The sequence below is a fragment of the Lonchura striata genome, chromosome 3 (genome assembly GCF_050655825.1).
Source record: "Lonchura striata isolate lonStrDom1 chromosome 3, ASM5065582v1, whole genome shotgun sequence".
In the NCBI taxonomy this organism is placed as follows: domain Eukaryota; kingdom Metazoa; phylum Chordata; class Aves; order Passeriformes; family Estrildidae; genus Lonchura; species Lonchura striata.
The window spans coordinates 69,889,607-69,910,535 of record NC_140705.1 but is presented as its reverse complement, the minus strand read 5'-3'; the positions used below and the strand labels follow the sequence as shown (position 1 = coordinate 69,910,535).

General features: G+C 37.6%; 1 protein-coding gene across 5 annotated transcripts in view; it reads right to left on the bottom strand.

The window, feature by feature from the left end:
- PCNX2 (pecanex 2) overlaps window positions 1-20,929 on the bottom strand; it is a 149,766-nt gene that overhangs the window by 50,003 nt on the left and 78,834 nt on the right. For all 5 annotated transcript variants that reach the window (XM_085576784.1, XM_085576786.1, XM_085576785.1 and 2 more), the window contains 2 exons: window positions 9,014-9,122; window positions 4,306-4,435 (listed from right to left, as the gene is read on the bottom strand). In XM_085576784.1, the coding sequence (XP_085432910.1) occupies window positions 4,306-4,435; window positions 9,014-9,122 (239 nt within the window). The remainder of the gene's footprint in view (window positions 1-4,305; window positions 4,436-9,013; window positions 9,123-20,929) is intronic.

The window sequence follows — 20,929 nt, the reverse complement described above, 5'->3', positions numbered from 1 at the left end:
CAGGGCAGGTTTTCCTTGCCCTCCATTCCCAGCTCTATTAACCCTACAGGTGGTTATTTTCCAGACCGCAATGACTGGAACAATAACACAGTGATACACTTCTTAAAAACATGTGAGAAAAGAAAGGCTTGCTCACACAGTCCCAAACACAGAGAGGCATCCTGTAATGCCAGTCTGAGATAAGTGGCAATTTAATCACAGCCTCTTTAGAGACACCTAATTAATTCAGTTACACCGCACTGTAATTCATTCAAGGCGCTTCAAAGCAAATGCAAGCTGTGCCTTACCCCAAAATAGGCACTGAACCAGAAGAGTAGAAACAGGAAGGTACAGGAGAGACAAGCAGCTTGTAAACAGTGAAATCTCCAGATTCCTGGTGGCAGTTTGCTGTTTGTGGGGACAAGTCACAGCTGCAGCAGAGAACAAACAGGCTGTTCCACGTGATCCAGCTGTTAGACCCACTGGGTAATAAAAGTAACTTCCTACTCTGTTCTGTCATTGTCATATCCAAGATACAAAGGAAGATAAGAGGAAGGGAGGAGAAGGACAGAGTCAGGCACAGCATGACAAAGTATTCGAGAAAAAAAAGCAAAAGCAGAGGAATTGAACAATAGAGTTTGGACAAACACTTTATTCTTTAAAGTTCCTGTACATTAAATAAGATTTACTGCTATTTCCTTTTCTCTCTCTGACATCTACAGCCTAATCATTCTAACAGCTGTGAAAATAGGGACTAAAAGAGCAGTCTTCAAACTGGGAAGTGGGACCTAGGCCAATGGCTGGACAAAACCAGTGTCACGGCAAACTTTCCTTTGTAAAAAAAAAATCCAAAAATAACAGAGAGAGAGAGAGAGAGAGAGAGAGAGAGAGAGAGATATGGAGAGAGAGAGAAATTCTCATAGTTGAACTCCCACAAGGTAACCAGCTTATGAGCAGCAGCCCAGCTTCTAATTTTACACCCCTCTCTTTTCAACAACAAAGGCAGCGTAAGCTGCAAAACTGTGATTGCAAGAGTTCTTCTTTCTCATTAACTTTCCTTAATGCCTTATTTTTTCTTCTTCTTAGTCACCCCTCCTTTTCCCCTCTGAAGGGTCCCTGACCTCAGTGACATATTGGTGTAGTAGACTCTGCCTGCAGTGAGTACCAAAGGGCACACTAAAAACAAGCAGCATCTGCTGACTGCAGGGAAGAACACCCATGCTCTGCACACACACCACAAGAGCCCAAACAGGCACAGCATGAGTCCTGAATTTTGAAGAGCCTGTTAGGAATTTCACAGTTTGCTTACTAGCAAAATGAATCGCTTTTTCTTTTTTTACCCACTTGAGTCCTTCAGCTCCTTGAAAAAACAAACATCATTTTAATTCTCCAAGACTTTCAGCTCCAGTTTGAATCACCTAGAATAGAAGAAGCTCAGTCAAAGAAACCTGAAGATTCAAACTCCTATTTAGCCAACAGATAAAGTGGGACTAAGAGAAACCTGGAAACACAAGATACATGTGTGTGCACTCAGAAAATACCAGGCAGGGACAACCAAGTCAACACTTTAAGGAACAGATGGATCAGTTGCTCAGCACTCACACTACTGGCCTAGTAGCCCTGTTCTATTAATAAACATGGTACTCTGTACTTGCTAAAGTTCAGAGTTTCAACTTTGGATACACTCCACCAAAAATGAACTGGATTATTTTTTGTCCTCATCTAACTTCAGGCTGTTGGCCCAAACAAGATGCAAAAAAATTTCTTCCTTAAGTGAAACAGCAATGAAATTTGCTTGACAACAGAAAAGTGTGCAAATACTGATTACAATCAGTACAGAAATAACAATCTAAGAAAGCAATCTAATTTATGACTTGAAAGAAAAACAATTTTGATACTTAGACTGCTTGTCAAAGTTGTTTTCAGTTATTCCAATTAAGAAATTAAATTATTTTAAAAAATAACCCTGGAACTGACAATATCTTACTTCATGTAAATGTAAATGAATTATTTATAGCTAATATAAGAATGAGAATTTAATGTAGTCATCAATACAGCAAGAAAATGTTTGAAAACTAGTATGTGAAGCAGGCAGAAATAAAAAGCTATATAAAATGCATTGAAGGTAGCTTTCCCCTGGGCAAATTTCCTGTCAACAAGCAGTGAGTATGGAAACAGAAAAAAAAAAAAAAATCTCCAAGAGCTTCTGCTTTGTATGAACTCAGACAACACTGCAGTGAGGCTGTGACTTTCCAGAAATACCCTGAGCTAGGGAAACTGTCAGTGCACTCTGAAAAAGAAATATGTACAGCAACTTCCCCATGTGTTTCTTCTGTTTTGTCTTATATAACCTTAAAATTCAGTGCACAACTGGCTGTAAGAACTGCAGCCCAAAGACAGCAGATGTGCAGGAGCCAGAACAACTTTCCATTCTAGATCAAGTTCCCAATCCTATCTAACTCCACAGCTCAAAATGAAAGCAACTATGCTACCCCTTGAAATGTTGAAAGGGCAAAATTCAAAGCAATAAGGCAGGGCGCATTCAGTTCATTCAATTATTTGAAGTATTTTATAGAAAATCTCCTTATTCTTAATACTAAATTTCTCCCCTACATTGCCTTTTTCTGTTGTTTTCACAGTGTCTTTTCAATAAACCAGGAATTTTTCTGTCCAACTCTCACTCATTCTGGTTAGGTCCTCATGTGAAACGGAAGTAAGGCAAAGGAGAATCAGAAGTATTAGAGACAAAATGAATACAAATTTAGGAATCATTCAATGTACATATTCTGAGATGCCACAGGTTCAGGAAAAGATTATTTCCCTTCAATGACAAACCTGAACCTTCTACAAGGCTGTTTTTACTTCTGAAAGGTTTTTGAGAGGCAAGGTTGTGGTATTTGTTTTAAGTGAGATCATAGAAGATACAGTAGAATTTCTAACAAGCAGAAGAGCACAATTTTTTACAAAGAATAATGTATGCCTTCTGGTTGAAAACAAAGTTGTAGTTGCTGCTTATTCTGAAAGAACAAGTGGTGATGGATTAAAATATTAAAAGGGTTTGGTTTTCTTCACTTGAGGTTTTATAGTTCATGTATAATTACCTTGCTTTGCAAAACTATTAGCATCAAGTTCTTCCCTTGGTGGGAATCACAGATGGTCACTACTGATGAAAACAAGTCACACACACACCCTTGTTAAAGTATTGAGTATCAACCATTTTTAGATACTTCCTGTGAATATCCCCTGTTCATTTTAAATCAAAAGATTAGACAAAACAAAAGCAAATATAAATTACTCCCTCTATTTCCCTTGACTATAACCTAAAGGCTTGACACTACCCTAACTATATAGCAGTGTTGTGCCTTCAACAGAGGTTGGCTCTCTAACTGGTACCTAGAAAGGGAACTGCATGCCTTCAAAATGCTCTGATGAAGTAAAATGTAGCAAATGTTAAAATCCTCACTTCCTACTTAATATTGTTCAAGGTTTCCATCCAAAAATGTATAGCTGTCTGTGGGATTAGTGGTAGCTTCCTGCCTTCCCATACCTGCCCTCCACTTCACTCCCTTGAAAGAATTAAACTGCTGTCCCAGTAAAAAAGAAGTGAGAGAGAATTTTGTTAAGATCTAGTTCCAGTGTACAAAACTCAGTTCCCCTAAAAGGTTTCCACAAATCTCATCACATTCAGAAATTAATACAAAGCCTCTTTATATAACTTGGCTTTGTCTAATTTCTTAATAGATGAGTACATATTCACTTACAGACACAAGTTAAAATGCAAGAAAAGAAAACTCTTCAAACTAAGATACACCAGCAGCACCAATGCAAGAGTTGTGCTAAGTGTGTGGCCCTTCTCACTGGTGAGAAAGGAAAATGCAATTTTCCCTTTCTATCACAGTTCTGCAGCTGCAGAGTTACCTGCTGTATCCCAGAGGGTAGCATTTAATCAGTCTAGTTAGTATAAAATGTATTTATGCAGTCTGACTGCTAGTGCCAAAGGCTTCACAGATTTATTTGCTAGCACTAGCTAGCAAGACAAAAAAGGCTGACAACTGGGACTTTTACTGCTTTTTTCTTTTTCACAGCTTCGATACTGTGTGTCTGTACAACAAATGCAACATGACACCTCATCTGCAACATACTGATAATCGTTTAAATACATTTTCAGAAATAGCCAAATAACCATGGGAAAGTAAAACACCAGAAACAAGATTCAAAGATTAACCTCTATACCCTAATTTAAGGATTACCTTTGGAAACAAAAAATACCACCAGAAATGAAACTAATGAGAGCAAAACCTTGCAGAAACTTGTGAATAGTCTTACTTGTAGTTTTTCTCCCAGAACTTGATTGGTCGTGCATACGATGCGATGAAGATGACACTACCCAGAAAAGGACTGAGTGGTGTAGAAAAGACTGAAGCAGCCAGAGTTTGAAAAAAAAGCATAGCAGAGTCTGAGAACTGCAAGTTAAGGTAACACGGAAAGGGAGGAAGGCAGGCAGTGCCAAATCAGCCATTACGAGCACGTAGTAGGTAATGCTACAGTTCAATGCTACAGCTTTACTATTGGGGTGACCCTGCCTAACCTCTGCCCAAGGACAGGTGCCAGGCATAGGCAGCACAGCAAACAGCCTTTTCCAGCTACCTAAGCTACCTTCTGTAACATTAAAGTGCCTTTCCAGAGTCTGACACAGAGTTTAAAGCACACACACATGAGGGAAAAACTATTCTCATGGAAATTATTTGTTCTCCACACCGGAGTCTTGCTTTCACTGTGTCCAGTGTTCCATTCTGTGGGCTTCTGCTTGTTTTGGAGTGATCTGGTAGGTGAAGAAACTATGCCTCTATATTACAACTTGCTGGTTCAAAGTAATTTCACATTGATTCTTACTGAGAATTTACTATTCCATGTTTGTCAAAAGCTAAAAAATGATCGATCAGCATTTCATACTTTTTGAAATATATGAGAAATGAGAATGAGAGGATAGGGGAATAGTACGTAACACATAAACATCATAACAAATGCCTGAATTCATAGTTTACTTCAATTGTAAAGTCATATTTCAGGCTGCTGGAAAGCAAGTTAGGAGATACATAACGATATTGAAAAAGATGCAAATTAAAAGGAACATAAATAAATCCTAGCAAATAAAATGTTAGGTTTAAACTCTTCATTAATTCATACCACATCCATGAAATTTAAGGAAAAATACTTTTAAACTGGCATAAGAGACCAGTTGTCATTCCTTACACCTCTCTTAGGAAGGAGATGCAAAGTAAAGAAGCCATGAACTAAGGAACCACTACCAACGGACAGTGATCAAGCACATCTCAAACTATATTTCAGTCAACAACCAATAAAATCAACCAATAACCAGAGTCTTTTAGCTTACCCTCTTATAGCAATATATTGTACATGTGTCCCACAATCCCTGAGATTTCACAAAAACCCCATTTTAACAAAAGTAGCATCATTCTTGGTACAGTATTTCCATAGAACTACTAGCTAGCCATGCTTTCAAAGGCATTTGCAAAATCTAGAAACAAATATTTGCCAAAAGACACCTTTCAAATCTCTCAACCTTTCTAAAAGACAGTGGTCTGGAATGGTGTCTTTGTGCATTAGAGAGATTGAAAAATTAGCTGCCCCAAGAGTCTAAAGTTTAAAAAAGTGACAGAGCAGAAAGCAAGTGCATCAAAAAAGCTGAACTGTCACATTACAGCGCAGTCATAACCAAGCACTGGCTGTGAAAGATGAACAAGTCTTTACAAGTGTCAGATAAGGGAAGGAGGCATAGGAGCTGAAGAGAGGAAGAGAGAACAAAGAGGACAGATAAGGGCAGCAAACCAAGTTTTTTAAAGTTGGTACTAATACAATGATTGATTAAAAAATTGCCGCCATCTTGAGCTACAACATTTCGCACACCACTGTGAACTGTTTGTATCTTAGACATAACCAGTAGCAACGGGGGTTTTTTTTCAGAAGACATAATGCTCTACTAAATGGACAGAAGACACTCCCCATTTGATTTATGAAAAGTGATTTTAACTGTTTCATATCTGTAAGTCTGTCATGAGACCAAGTGACAGCATCTGACTGTCTTACATATATCTAACATGTGCAGTGGGCAACTATCTGTCACAGGGGTATTTTTATTTGAGGACATCAAATTTGTCTGTATTAGATCATTATTTATTTACTTTAAATACCAATGCTTTAATTATGTCTAAGTAAAAAAGAAGTATCAAAAACATACAGGCATACTTTCTTTCACTGACTTTTAACCTGACCCAAGCCAGGATTCCTGTGTACCATCTTCATTAGGCTACATTATCTAGAAGAAGAACTTTTTTATTTGTGAATAATGGATTTTTTTTTTCTGACATGGCCAAAATCAAATTTTGAGAACATAAAACTCAAAGCTAAAAACTCTTCAGCATTAAATAAAACATTATCTTTGAGGATTAATTCTTACAATTTAAAAATCTGTTTCAATTCAAACCAGCTTCAAAACAAGTAAGTGAAAGACTGACATTTTGAAAATCTTCTATCCTCCTTTTAACACAAAACTACACAGTAAGGCCAGCTCCAAATCCTCTGTTTCTCAAAACTCACATTTTTACTTGCAATTACTACAAGTGCCTTCCAGGCACAGAACCACTTAGAGGATGGGAAAACAGACTGTCACACGGCTCTGTTTTCTGATATGAGAGCTGTAACTTTGAAACAGCCAAAGCAGAAACTCTCCTAAAGAGGATAATCTCAACTACAAACTCTTTTTTTTTTTTTTTCTCTCAAATTTCACTGTTCCTTTTTTAGGTAAACTCTGCTTTTGAACCACAAACTACATTGACTTTCTCAGTGTGCTGATATTTATAAATGCATAACCTCATCTTACCCACTTAAATGCTAGAAGTGAAGTTGCAGATCTATCCTCAAATCTGAAGCCCATTTCTGTTCCTGGTCTTTTAGGATTAAGAGGAACTTTGAAGGGTCACCTAGTCTATCTAGCAGCCACAAACAAGATCAGCTAAACCTGTATGACTCCTTATAAACAGTCACCTAAAATCCTGAAGATTTCTAATGGTGGAGACTCTAAAACCACCAACAAGCACTCCACACGTGTTGCCCTTCATGCCCTGCATGCTGCACCCAAAGGCATTAAAGTATGCTCAGTGACTCATATCACTGAGCTCTGAAGCAAAAGTTCACCCAGGCACTTTGAAATTTAAAAAATTACATCCTGCTTGCAGAACTGATTGAAGCAATTAAGAGCCACAAATAATTAACTCTGTAAAGAAATGGCAGGTTTAGTACCTCTGTAAACTGCAACATGCATTCATCATTACTGTTTGCAGGGTTATGATAACAACAAATAAAATTACTGTGCAAAGAAGCAGAGTTATTGCTGTTGTGGGAATATTAACTTCAGCATTTAACCAATATCTTAATTGCAGCACTGCCTTAGAAGACAGATTTGCATTTACAAAGCATACTATAAATATAAATAATGAAAAGCTAGTCAAGATCACTTTAGCAATAACTCTGTAAACAAACAAAACTCTGGTTTAACTACTTTCCATTTTGCAAAACTTAATTGGTAATTTTATTAAGATCAAAGTTACCACTGCAGAAAATATTTGCTACCAACGGGAAACTTGTTGAAATATAATCTTAGATCTTAAATATTTTGCTAAATAAATTCATATATACTTCCCCAACAGAAATGAAAATATTTTTTTTGTTGTGAAATTCTGGAAGGATTTGCTATGAATAACCTAAAACTCTTAGGACAGATCACTGCTTTTATAATGCTTTCCTTCTATAAGGAGACAACCTAAAACTTTCCCTCTAGGAGTTATTCTGTGTCCACTTCCCTCTCCCTGAGGCTTCCATTTATTCTTCCCATCTAGACCTATAAGCATTGTTACTCAACATTGCTTATGTTTCACAGCAAAGAGCAGATGGAAGAAATCGCTCAAGGGGAAAAAACCCCAACCCTGTGGGTGAAAGGGACAAAGATTTAAGTGTGTACATCTCACAAACACTACAAAGTGAACTCGTCGGGAGGTCTGAACTAGAACCACTTTGTCAACTCTTCTTCCACAACTTTAGTAAGCAGGGAAGGAAGAAATTAAAAGTGTCTGGTAACCCCTTAGACATCAATATAGTTAAATTTGTCCAGTTAAAATGTTTTTTGGTTTTTGTTTTTGTTTGGTTTTTTTTGTTTTGTTTTTTGTTGTTTTGTTGTTTTTTTTTTTTCTGTATTCAATCAAGTATCTAACTGAATTTGAATTTAAATTGAGTAATTTTTGTTCTAAAAATTCAATATATAGTTTTTAACCCTTCAGGACAGGTGATTTGGAGGTCATTGAACTCTGTTTTACTCCCCATATCCACAAACCTATAGACAGCCCTGGAACAGGCACCCAACAGACTGCTTCTGAAGGACTGCTTTGGTGCTGACAAACATATATTGTTATTCATAAAAAAGAGTGGAAATCTTAAAAAGGAGAATATTCCTCAGCACCCCAATGAAAAAAATTACATTAAAATGTAAAAATCTAGCTGCTTATGAATTGAAAAAAAAAAAATCAGGACAGTTGCAGCAGAAATTGGCTCACTGAAATGAATTTATATCTGATATACCAACTAGAAACAAGTGAGAAAGAAACTAATATTTGAGAGCTCAGTCAGCCATAAGCCCTGCAATATGTCTGTCACAACATTTCTTTCTGGATGCATCAAAACTCAGTGCTGAGGACTGGGGAAGTAAGTAATCTGCAGAATGTGGCTGGGTGGGAATAAACACACCAGGTTGAGTCAGAGTTCAGTCTCCCAATTTCAGATCCTATGCAGCCAAAAAAAAAAAAAAAAAAAGAGAAAACTGTTTTTCTCAGAAGATGATCCAAGATTTTCAAATTTCAAAGTAAATTACCTAAGAATTTCAAATATCATTCAAACACTGTAAATAAATTGCATATATGAAGAGGAACTTAAGAATAAAGAAAAACAGATTTGTAAAGGATATGAGGTATTGCAAAGAGCTGAGCGAAAACATGGAACGATGACCCCCAAGCAATCTGCCAGGGAGCAATATAAGTCATGATGAACTGCAACTTCTGAAGTAGGTCCCACAGCTGAAAAAAAAGAAGGAAAAAAAAGAAAAACATTGTCACTTTTTAGGCACTGGGATAATTTCAAAACTAGTATGTGAAAGAGACGCTTAAAAACTGTGTCCTGGAATAAACATGAGATAAATTATATTGTATTATTAGCTTTCATAGGTATTAAGGTCTTACTTCAGTAATGCATTAAAGTATATTCTTCACTTGAAATTCGAACTTGCAATGAGGTACATTTTGGACCACCATACTGAGGTAGTTCCCAGATTACCTTTCAGAAGTATGTCTGCTCTAATTAGAAAGTGGGAGAACAGGTTCTGATATTCACTGACTATATATGACCACATGTGAGACAGTTACAGGAGAGGAATCTGCAGGAGAAATTGGATAAAGTTTAATGTGTGACATGTGGCTGTGCACATGGAAATCAGACTCACTTCTCAAGAACACAGCATTACCATTTTTTGACTCAATGGGAGAAGCTATCATGATGCAAGCATATGCATGGCATTAATAATGAGTTGTAGCTGCATTTTCAAGAATATTGTATCATAAAAACATTGTATAAATATAAGCTTTTATTGTTGTGCAGTACAAACTGAAAACCACAACAAATTTACTTTTGTTTCCTGTAAAATATGCTTGGTGCTGCAACTAGCAGTTTCTGATTCAAGAATGATGTGTACTTTTTCCCTGGAATACATTTTTCCCCCCCTGTCATTTCTCTTGGCACCAGGCCAAAACAGATCTTATGTCTCATCTATTGCAGAGTGGGTTCCTGACAAACTGTCAGGAAAGATTTGGCCATCAATAGACATTAGTGCTCAACACACAGAGAAGTTGACAGTGAAACAGGAGTATATGCAATATTTCATGCTCATATAGCAAATATATGTTGAATTTCTTAGAGTAATTTTTTTCTGAGTTAGTGAAAAAAAAAGACTGCCAACATCCTGAAAGACACTGAGACTGTATCAACACTTGTATATTAAAATGCTTCCAGGCAATGTTCTCAAGCATTGATATTGTGCATATTTTTAAACTGTTAGAAAGGCATCTGGGAAGGTTCTGGTCTGGCCCAGCTAACACTCTTCCAAACAAACTCCAGGAATCTTTTGAACGAAAACCCTCCGTGGTTGATTTCTAGGTGGCAATTCCATACCTGCACCTTGCACACAGACTGGAAGAGCTCATCAGCCCAGACACAAGCTCCCCATGGCAGCTGGCCTCGGGACAGAGCACGGCTCCGGGCACACGTCACGTACGAGCACGCTGGCAGTCAGAGAGGACACAACTTCTCTGGCCAGCTCCTTTCAGTCCTCCCGAAGTGACCAACCCCAAAGTCCCACTTGGCCACCTGTATGTGCACTGGCAATGCATTTACAGGATGTTTCACTGAGCTTCTCCACAGACTGTAGTAAATAATTGCATATCAAGCGTGAGGGAAGTCAGAATCACTTGTAGCGTTGACCTGTTTTGGTCTTGGTGCTACAAAACCATCGAACAGCAGCTGCTAACTCAGTATAACCAGTGTCACCCTAGCTCCAGTTACAACTAATAAACTTTCCAGGTGAGATACAAGCAGTGATTCACCCACTCTCTTTGCTTTGGCATGACTCAAATTAGGAGCAATACACCAAGTATAGATTGCACTTACTTTGCACAGATATACTATTTAAAACCACCAAAGCCCTGATAAAAAGAAGCTGTTACAATCCCCTCAATGGTTACTCTTACTTAGATTGAGAAATTCGTATCTCACTAGCTTTGTTTTCTGTCAAAAATACTACACGTAACTTGCAGACTGCAGCATTAAAGTAGGCAAGTAAATCTGAACTGAAACTCAAATGGACATTTATTTATTTCATTCTTATTTAGCAGGTTGTGGGGTTACTTTGTTTCGCTTCATTTTTATTTATCTCAAACATCACAATTAACAGCTGGAAGAAAAAATTTATCTGCAAAAAGATTTAAGTGAAGGGCTGGAAAAATCTGATGACTTACATTTGAAACTTCAAAAATTTAAAATGGCAGCACAACCCAGCAAAGTTCTGTCACTTACAGATTGACATCAGAGTCATAAATCACCCTAGCTGTGCTCAAAGCACAGAATTCATCAAAAGGTTTTTAAATCTCAAATAAAACTCAGGTTTTGCATTTACTAGGAAACCAAATCCAGGAGGACACCCTTCTGGCTCCTTGTTCCAATATATAATTTTCAGTTGTTCTTTAATACTTACACCTTGCAAAACTTGGCCCATGGAGCCCAGGTTCCCTGTTGCATCTAACAAGTCCTACTGCTTCTGTATGAACTTGCTGCTGCTTCTTCCAGCACTTTCCTCTCAGCTAACACTTCGCAAGACAGGCAAAGGAGCTCATTTCCATCCACGAGAACATGAAGCAAGAATGCTTTAGTGAACCTCTCTTGGTTTTTGAAAGCCTTACAACATTGCACTTAAAAGCCTGGAGATGTGTGATTCTCAGGCTACTGCTTTCATTAAGAGTTGTCAAATGCCTCTATTACCTCTTAAATCCCTAATTCCAGGGCATGTTCTGCAAAATGCCTTCAGGGTAATATGCCATTAGTATTTTACATCTCTAACTATAATTGCTAAAGGTGATGTCATCTACCAACTACAACACTGAGATTTAGGAAAGGAGGACTTGGCTTTACATTTTCTCTTTTTCATTTTGCTAAAATGATCTGAGAAACTGTTTCTCCTTATCAGTTTCATCCAATTTGCAATATGCTTCCTCCTATATCTGATAGGGGAACTCAGAGCTTTTCTCACAGAAAGAAACTGAAGCTGCTAAAAATTGCCTTTATAAATAGGAGAGGCTGAGCTATTCTCTTATTTCAACTACAACCAGCTGCATTTCAATCTTCAGTAATCTGAAGACATGAGCTAAAGAGGAAAACCTTCATCTCTTTTAAATTGTCAGAAACAAAACCGAATGAATTAGAAAGAGAGAGAAAAGGCAAAGCCCATCTGGAGCTGAATCTGTTGAGGAAAGTAAAAGGCAACAGAAAGGACTTCTACAGGTGTATCAGCAGCAACACACAAACTGGAAAAAATCCCAGGGACCTGCTGATGGATGGGGCAGGGAACCTGGTGACAAAGGGCACAGGGAAGGTAGAAGTACTCAGTGCCTTCCTTAGCTTGGTCTTTACTAGCGACCCTTCAAGCCAGAGGCCCCTAGGAGCTGTGAGGAAGCATGGAGAAACTGGGACAACCTACATAGCAAAGGATTAGTTAAGGACACATTAAACCAAACTAAAAAAAAAAAAAAAACACTTCCATGGGACCTGATGGGACACCTCAGCCCTTCTGTGGTTCTGCGAAACACACAAATTATCCCCAGTAGAGTTCTGTTTGAATGAGGGTGAGGTTTAACAGTGCTAGACACAAAGAGAGAACATTCCCATCTAAAGTGAAGGTGAAAAAAAATAGTCTCTGGCGAATTTTAACCCTCTTTTCATAACCATTTCCTTAAACATATATAAAAGATTAATTTTTAAGACTTCTGCATCTCAGTTTAGAATTATTTATAAAAGAATATTTGTATTAAGCCTTATTAGATCATCAGTGTTTTCTGCAGTTCAATAAGCAGAAGCTATTATGTATTTATATTTTATTTATAATATATAATTATATATTATTTAGGGGGCATAAAAGTTCTAATATTCCTAGATATCTTTATGCATGTGGTGGTTTTATACAGTAAACTGTTTTTAAAGTCTTTGATAAAGACATTAAATTATCAGCATGTTTGGTGAATTTAAACCAGCACTACTGTCAAGTAAAAGTGCAGAACATGCATCCATCTTTCATGTTTCTTTTATTGAGACACACATTTTGTCTTAATCATCCTTAAGTCTTCTATGAATTCTGAAGTCTCTACAGACTTCTGGTGCACCAGTGAGCATTACACAAAGGCAAAGACTCATCTTCCTAGGATTTTCTTTAAATCTGGTTATTCTTACTTAACCAAATTTAGGTACCATTGCAAACAAATTTAATGGAAATTAGTCAACATACATGAAAAACTGAAGATTTGTGGGGTCTGAAACATCACTAAAATGGTATCTCCTTTTCTCAATTTGGTAGATTTTAATGAACTAGGAAGAGGTTAACACCTGAATTTAAAGGACTCAATGTGCAATGGAGACTATGCAATGCTCTCAGCTTTTGGTGGCCCTTTGTCGTGTTTGGCATCTGTTGGGATTCTGTGTGGGCAGACTTCTTGGAAATTCTGGGACTAAATAATGCATAAACATTAACCTTCTCTTGCTAAGTTTGAATTTTTCTGTGTCTTAAAAAAACTGTGTATATATACATATACACACACACATAGGTTTTAAACAAAAATAACGGTCACATATACATATATATATAGCTATATGCTCTACATGCAACACAAATTGAGATTTAAAAAGTAAGTGCAGAAAGAAATTATTTAGTTTGAACAGGTATTTCTTTATATTCCTCCTTAGATTCCTCCTGTGACCTTGAGATGACTTGAACTGAGACTCTGAGAGGAGTATTTGCTTCTTCATGTTAAGCTAATTCTGATCAAGTAGAAACTCCAGCTTTCAGAATTAAATTCTAATAGCTACTGGTATATTTTTATTTTCTTTTTGGAATATCAATAAAAATGAATCTACATCAAGAGGGAAAAGCTGTAAGTATGTATGCATTTAAGGACTTTAAATTAAACTTGGTGGAATAATTTTATTATTGTTCATGGCTTTGCTTTGCAAATCATTGACTTTTGGGTTCTTATTTAATACCATTTTAACAAACTTTGCTTATGGAATCCTGTAAAACAAGATTTTCTGGAGCATTAAAAACCTTTACTAAAGTTTTTTAATGCTTATGTCTTAAGTCATTGTGACATTCTATGGTGTATTTGGACAGCCGTGTTTGAACTTACAACAAATACTTTCTAGGATGTCTTTATCTGCACATGCTCGCAGACCCTTGAAGCCTTTATAAAGAGGGCTCCAAAATCATTGTCTAATGCAATACATACAAGAGAATTAAAATATAATCAGTCTAAGTCTCTGATATCAAACCTTGGAGGAAAGAATATATTCCTCAAGCACAACACTGAGCACTAAACAGTGACACTGTACAAAACAGGCATGTTTTAAGCAGTTTGAGCAGCAAGCCTTGAAAGCCTTACAATTGAAGTTAAATGCTAGCCAGATGTAATTATGATAAGGATTATGACAATAAGATGATGACAAAACCTAACAGAGCCCTGGATCTGCTCATGGCAGATGCTGCTTCTTCCTACATTGTTAGCTGATAGCAAGAGCTCAGGGAAGGAACCTGTGGCACTGGAGAAAAACAGACTCACATATACCCCAAGGTGGGCAAAAAGGACACGATCAGAGCTCATCAGCTTAATATGAAGAAGGCCAGACAAGCAAAATAAATCAGTGCAGCTCTGAGTGCACTCATCAGCTGCATTGATTCAGGCATTTTCAGGAAAGCCTTCACAGGCATGGATTCTGCCAAGACTGCATCTTCCCAGAAATTTCCTTTTCAAAAGGGTTGGGCCCATGCAGACCTCACATAGTTGAACAAAGTCAAGTGAAAGGTGCTGCATCTGGGTTGGGGCAATCCCAGGCACAAATACAGGCTGCTCAGAGAATGGATAAGAGAGCAGCCCTGTCAGAAGGACTTGGGGGGTGCTGGTGGATGAGAGGCTGGACTTGACCCAGCCTTGCGCACTCTCAGCCCAGAAACCAAACTTGTCCTGTGCTGCATCCAAAGCAGCGTGGGCAGCAGGGCCAGGGAGGGCATTCTACCCCTCTGCTCTGCTCTGGTGAGACCTCACCAGGAACCTGCATCGGCCTCTGGGGTGCCCAGCCCAAGAAAGACATGAACCTATTAGAGTGGGTCCAGAGGATGCTCAGAGGAATGGAGTACCTCTCCTATGAAGAAAAGGCTGAGAGAGTTGGGGCTGTTCAGCCTGGTGAAGAGAGGGCTCCAGGAAGACTTTAAAGCAGCTTTCCAGTTCCGAAAGCAGACCTACAAAAGAGCTGGAGAGAGGGACGTTTTATAGGGGCCTGAAGTGATAGGAGATGGGGGAATAGTTTTTAACTAAAAGAGATTTAGATGAAGTTTTCAGAAGAAATTCCTCACTAGGAGGGTGGTAAGGCACTGGAACAGGTTGCCTGGAGAAGCTGTGGATGTCCCATCCATGGAAGTGTTCAAGATCAGGTTGGATGGGGTTTTGAGCAACCTGATCTGGTAGAAGGTGTCCCTGCCCATAGCAGGGGAGTTGGAACTTGGTATCTAAAGCCAATTCCAATCCAAGCCATTCTAGCATTCTATGCTAAAAGTAGGCATAAGAAAAAACACCAAGTTTGCAGTACTCCAGATTTCTCTTTCAGTGCCTGCATAACACAGACAGAATAGGCCTCTATCAGCATAAATGCACGTGAACATAGACCTCAGTGCATACTGAGGCATACTGACCCAGGGAGTGTGTGCATATCTCCCTGCACCCCCAAATGCATTTACCCCCTTCTAGAGAAAATTAAAAAAAATAAAATAAATAAATAAATAAAATTAAAAAAAAAAAAAAAAAAAAAGAGAAAATGTAAATTTGGAATAGTGTAATGAATGAAGCCTGACAAAGAGGTCAGTGACAGAAGGCTGAATGAAAATTCAATTAAACCATTCCTCCAATATTAAGAGGAAACATGAACTGTACAGTGCCCAAGAGTTAAGGAGTCTATGGAAAATACCACTGGGATTATCCTGTCAAATATCAAATGTAGCCTTGGGTATTTTACTCAGCAGAAAGTGTCTTAAAAGGGTTTATATGCCAGATATTAAAAGTTGAGGAAACAGCTGTGAGCCAAAAGGGTATAGATGATTAAGACATTGGATTTCAGTATGCACAAATGGCAAGGAATGGATTAAAATATGAATTAACGACTTAGACCCAGAAGCTTTGAAGTGAAACATCAGATTTAGAGAAGGATGAAAAATCAGAAGAGGAAAGGAAAAAGAGTGAGGCTTTTGAATTATAAGTCACACCTAAATCAATGAGACATGCCAGCTAACCAAGAGTTTTATTGCCACAAAGGCAATAAAAAGATCCAATAGGTTAATTACTTGACTTCAACAAAGCACCAAGAAGGTCAATGCACTTGGCAGCATTTTCTCATAAAATGAAGGAAAACAAGATGACACACAATTTCTTTCCTGTCCAAGGGATTGTGTTGCAGATGTTGAAAGTTAAGCCCGATCAACAAAGGTCTGCCAGGTTGCTACAAACTGGCTGCATTAGCTGGATCTACTTTGACAAAGATCATCTTTCATAAACATGTGGTCTTGATACTATATGAGAAAGAAGTATACAGAAAGAGAAAAAATTCTTATAAAAACGTGGATTCCTTTTTAGCTGGAAAATGTATTCTGGGAAACAAGAAAAAATATCAAACAGGGAAATTGTATATTTAAGTGAGCTCAGCAGGAATAAGAGTACTTAGGCAAATAAATTCAGTGTTAATGAAGGCAAATTTAACAAGCTCTGCTTCTTTGATTATTTTGCCTTATGCATGAAGACAAATTCAGAACCCTCAGAAGATTTGATGATAAGAAAATACAAGGTGATTTCATATTTTTGTATTGCTAATTAGTTCACATACACACACAAATTAGGAGACCATTAAACTGTGTGACAGTAACATATAAGACAATGAAAGAGCTAAGAAGTTGTAGGCCTGTACATTAGAAGGTTAATGGCACTTGGGCTTATCATTCCCATTCAGATCTGTATGGTAGATGAGTGTGCAAGCTAGGGATGCCTCACTCTTTAGGGCTTAAAGAAAGCTGCACAGATTTGTCAAAAACCCGTATTCCAAAGAACAAGTAGAATTTCTCAGCTGTGCTGTAGAGATGAAAAAGTTGCTGGTAAGAGCCAGTTTAGCAGCATGCTCCCAGTGGTGAAGGGACTGGCAAGAACCTCCTGCTAGGCTTTTGTAGTAGCCAGGAGCACACTAATAAGCACAGGAGCATCCACAGCCACAGTACAGAGGTTTTTGCTGTCTTTGCTCCTTCAGCTCAACATCAGCTCTGCTTGAGGTTCCAAAAGCAGTTCAGGGAGATACTATGACTCCTTCCCACCAGCAAAATTTAGAGGTTGCCTGTGGTACTGGATGAAACGGAAAATCACATTTTTAACAGAGCACAGCAAAAGAGTTGGGGACAAGTCTTGCTCTGAGCATCCTTTTTAACATTCAGCCAGTTCCAAACTGATATTTCCTGCTGTCTGAATGATTTGCAGTCGCTTCTACTTCACACTTAAATACTGGTTCATTCCTGAGCAGCTACTCCAGACACCCTTCAAAAGCATCTCACACATCTGCCACAGAAGGCAGTGCTGGGTCCATTACTGTTTTAAATTTTTTTTGGTTTTATCACACTGAAGAAAAATGGACTGGGTGAGCTATATCACTTAACCATCCATATGCTCTTCCTCTGATAGCTTTTGCATATGTTAGAGCTTTTCCTCAGTTAAATATTATGCCAGTAGACAGCAAAAGAAAGGAAGAAAGGTCCATCTTTTCATCAGTTCCAAATAAACTAATCAAACCATTTAATATTTCCACTTTTTTTTTTTACTTTATTACAAGAAAGAGTCTCAGATTTTTTCCTAGTGTTATAAGTCTAGGAAGAAATCTTCTAAGGCCTATTATATATTCCATCTTTGCTATGCTTATGAAGAATATGTTCTCAGTTTTTTGTGTGTTTCCATTTTCATTTAATATGAACATTCTTATTAACCTTTGCACTGGCATTATCTCCTAAAACATCCAGGGATAACAACTGGCTCATTTGAAAAGTTTACATGGAGTCATGTAGACCAAGACTGTCTTGATTATCTGGTTTGACTTCCTGCAGAATATACATCACAGCATTACACCCACACATGTTGAATGAGTAACCACAAACTTTTAAAAGGCCATTCTGTTTTAAAAGGCCAGTTCTTATTTAAAGATTATAGACAACAGCAGTTTTGGACAAAAGCTTCCCAGGTTGTAGTCAAGGACACAACTTGGTCTTGCTACGTGGAAAGTCTTAATTTAAGAAAAATGGAGAAGTCCTGTTTCACTTGAATTAAAAGCTGCAATCATTCTGAAAAACAAGTAAGAAAATATTTCCTAAATGTTTATCTTGCTGCCTTTCCAAGGCAATTTGAAATACAAAATAGCACACTCTGCGTATGCCTAAATCAACATTTAGTGTTTTCACATTCTGTAAATTGTCAAAATGTAAATAGCTAATCATTTTTTAAAAAGAATTGAATTAACTGTGTGACATTAGTAAGTTCTATGATGTTAAAAAGACAAAAAATTAAAAAAATTCTCAGGAAAAGAACTGAGTAGACTCTCTCGTTCTCTGTGTTACCTCAGTGTGGGTGTTGTGTTTAAGAGAGATGAAAATCTGTGAGCAGCAATTCGGACTTCCATGTCCCAGCTTGCTCAAGGAGCGGTATGCTCATTTGGAGTTTCTGATTTGACTAAATTACATTAAATTAACACCACAATGGGGAAAACAAGGGAAGCACAATCAGTGAGCTATTTAGAAATAATCTACAAAACATTATTAGCAAAGTTTTATTCCATATAATCTGCATCAAGAGTGACTAGTGCAGTTGTGAATGTCTGTTGAATTGAGATTCTTTCTTCCCCATTGCCTGGTAGAAGAAAAAATATTACCACCATGTTTTGAAAGCATGCAAAGCTTTTTATGGGGTAAGCTTGCTTAAAAATTGCCATCACTGTGACTAAGACATCGCTTCTAGTGTTCCTTAATTAAGAGAGTGGCAAACTGACATTTCCAAGGTGCAAACAAAAATCAGTCATGGCTGTGTAATAACGTCTGCATAGCTAAAGGTGACAGTAATAGACAGTATTTTAGATTTTGTTTGTATTTTAAAAAATAAGTGCAAACATAAAAATGACTGAAATACAGAGAGAATCTATGATGCAGCTTGCTTGGAGACCATAGTATGAAATAAACACACATCATCATTGCCTCAAATGATCATATCCGTTACTGAAATTCCACAATGCTGAGTTAATTAAAGCTCAATTCTTAATTAGGGTAAAGAAAAGTTATGCCCTTTATGATTTGAAATTAAAAGGTATTTAATTGCTATTAGCTGCAGTGTGATTTTTCATATTATATCTAATGATCATTGTGAAACTGTGCATGTGCTTTTGTAATATAAATAATTCAACCATTTGACGTAGAATATTTAAATGGAACAAGGACAATTCCACTTGCTGAACTACTGACCCGCAAAATTTCAGGTATTGTTAGATATGAAGATGGAAGATCAATGCTAAAACCACATTTTCAAAACATGTCTGCAGCACAGCCTGCAGTCTAGTAGAGTGTAGTTATTTTAGCATCTCTGCTTAATTTAATAAGCATCCTTCATTATCTCATTCTCATTGCTAACACTAGTCTTTCTACTGTGAACAGTAGCTTCAATCTACCCAAGTAACTGTAAAAAAACCTACTGAAAAGACTTTGTATCTCTTTCTTACAAAGGTATGAAATAATTCACAGCAGTATTTTGTGATATGCTCAACATTTTCAAAATAATTAAATAGCGGAACTTTCAATTCTGGCATGCTAATTTTTTGATCCTGTAAAGAGGTTTTTAGAGAATGAGTTTTAGGACTAAGTAAACCATCATTCAGACATGGAACTTAGCAGTGATCAACTTCTCTGGAGACAAAAATTTACCCCTTTCTCTAGAGAACACAGTAATGAAACAAATACTGAAAAGTGGCATAATGCGAGCAAACCCTGCATCGCCTTCGCGGGTTATCTTTCAGTCTAAGCTAAGAAGCTTAAAGAAACTACTCTAGTCCTGTTTTAGGATCAGAGTATGGTGGAGGGGAATCTTGTTAAAGCAGAGTTCTGTCTCATCTCTTCTAATCCTCTTCCTCTGCCCTTCCTCCCCAGCCCTTGCTTTCTCACCCCAGCAGAGGGAAAGCAGAACAACAGTTCCGAGGGTGAAGGCTCAAAGCAGGTGAAGCTTCTGCTGGAGTGTGGTCCAAGAGTTTAGCAAAAAGTAGGAGCTCAAGTTACTTCACCAAGTTGTGACTCCTCCTTTCTCATCGTCCCTTAAGCAGCACAGAAATAAACCAGGGAAAGTATTTAATTTCTCCTTCACTCTTTCCCTAAATGACTGGGAATGCCCAACATAACACCAAGTAACTGGACCTTTCCATCAGAAGCCTGAAACTTCCAGGTAGGCATAGACAGCAGTATGAGCTGATGATCCTTGTGTAGAAGGGCTAAATATCTCCACAGCACATGCAGCAATCAATATGGAACCATGTCTTTCTTCTCTCACCAACTAAGGGATGCTAACTGGGTCACTCTCACACATATAGTAGGAATCTTTTAGGAAAAGAAACCTAGCAAAGAAGCCAGAGCAAAAAAAAAAACAAAACAAAACAAAACAAAAAAAAAAAACCCCACAAAAAAACCAAACCAACCAAACAAAAAACCAAATATAAAACAAAGAACAACAAAACCAAACACCTAACACCTCACTAGAATTACCCCTGGATGAATATTTTCAAATCTTCAGTACTTTCTCAGGTTTTCTCAAGGTATCTGTTAAGCCTAATTCTTTCAGTAAAACACTAGATTCCTAACAAAGACAGGGTCTGACCTGACTGATGCAGAAAGGGTTTGGTAGTTTTTTAATAAACTCAACTGGAGCACACTTCAAGAGTTAATGTAATAGAGAGGAAGGAGCACTGAGGTTAA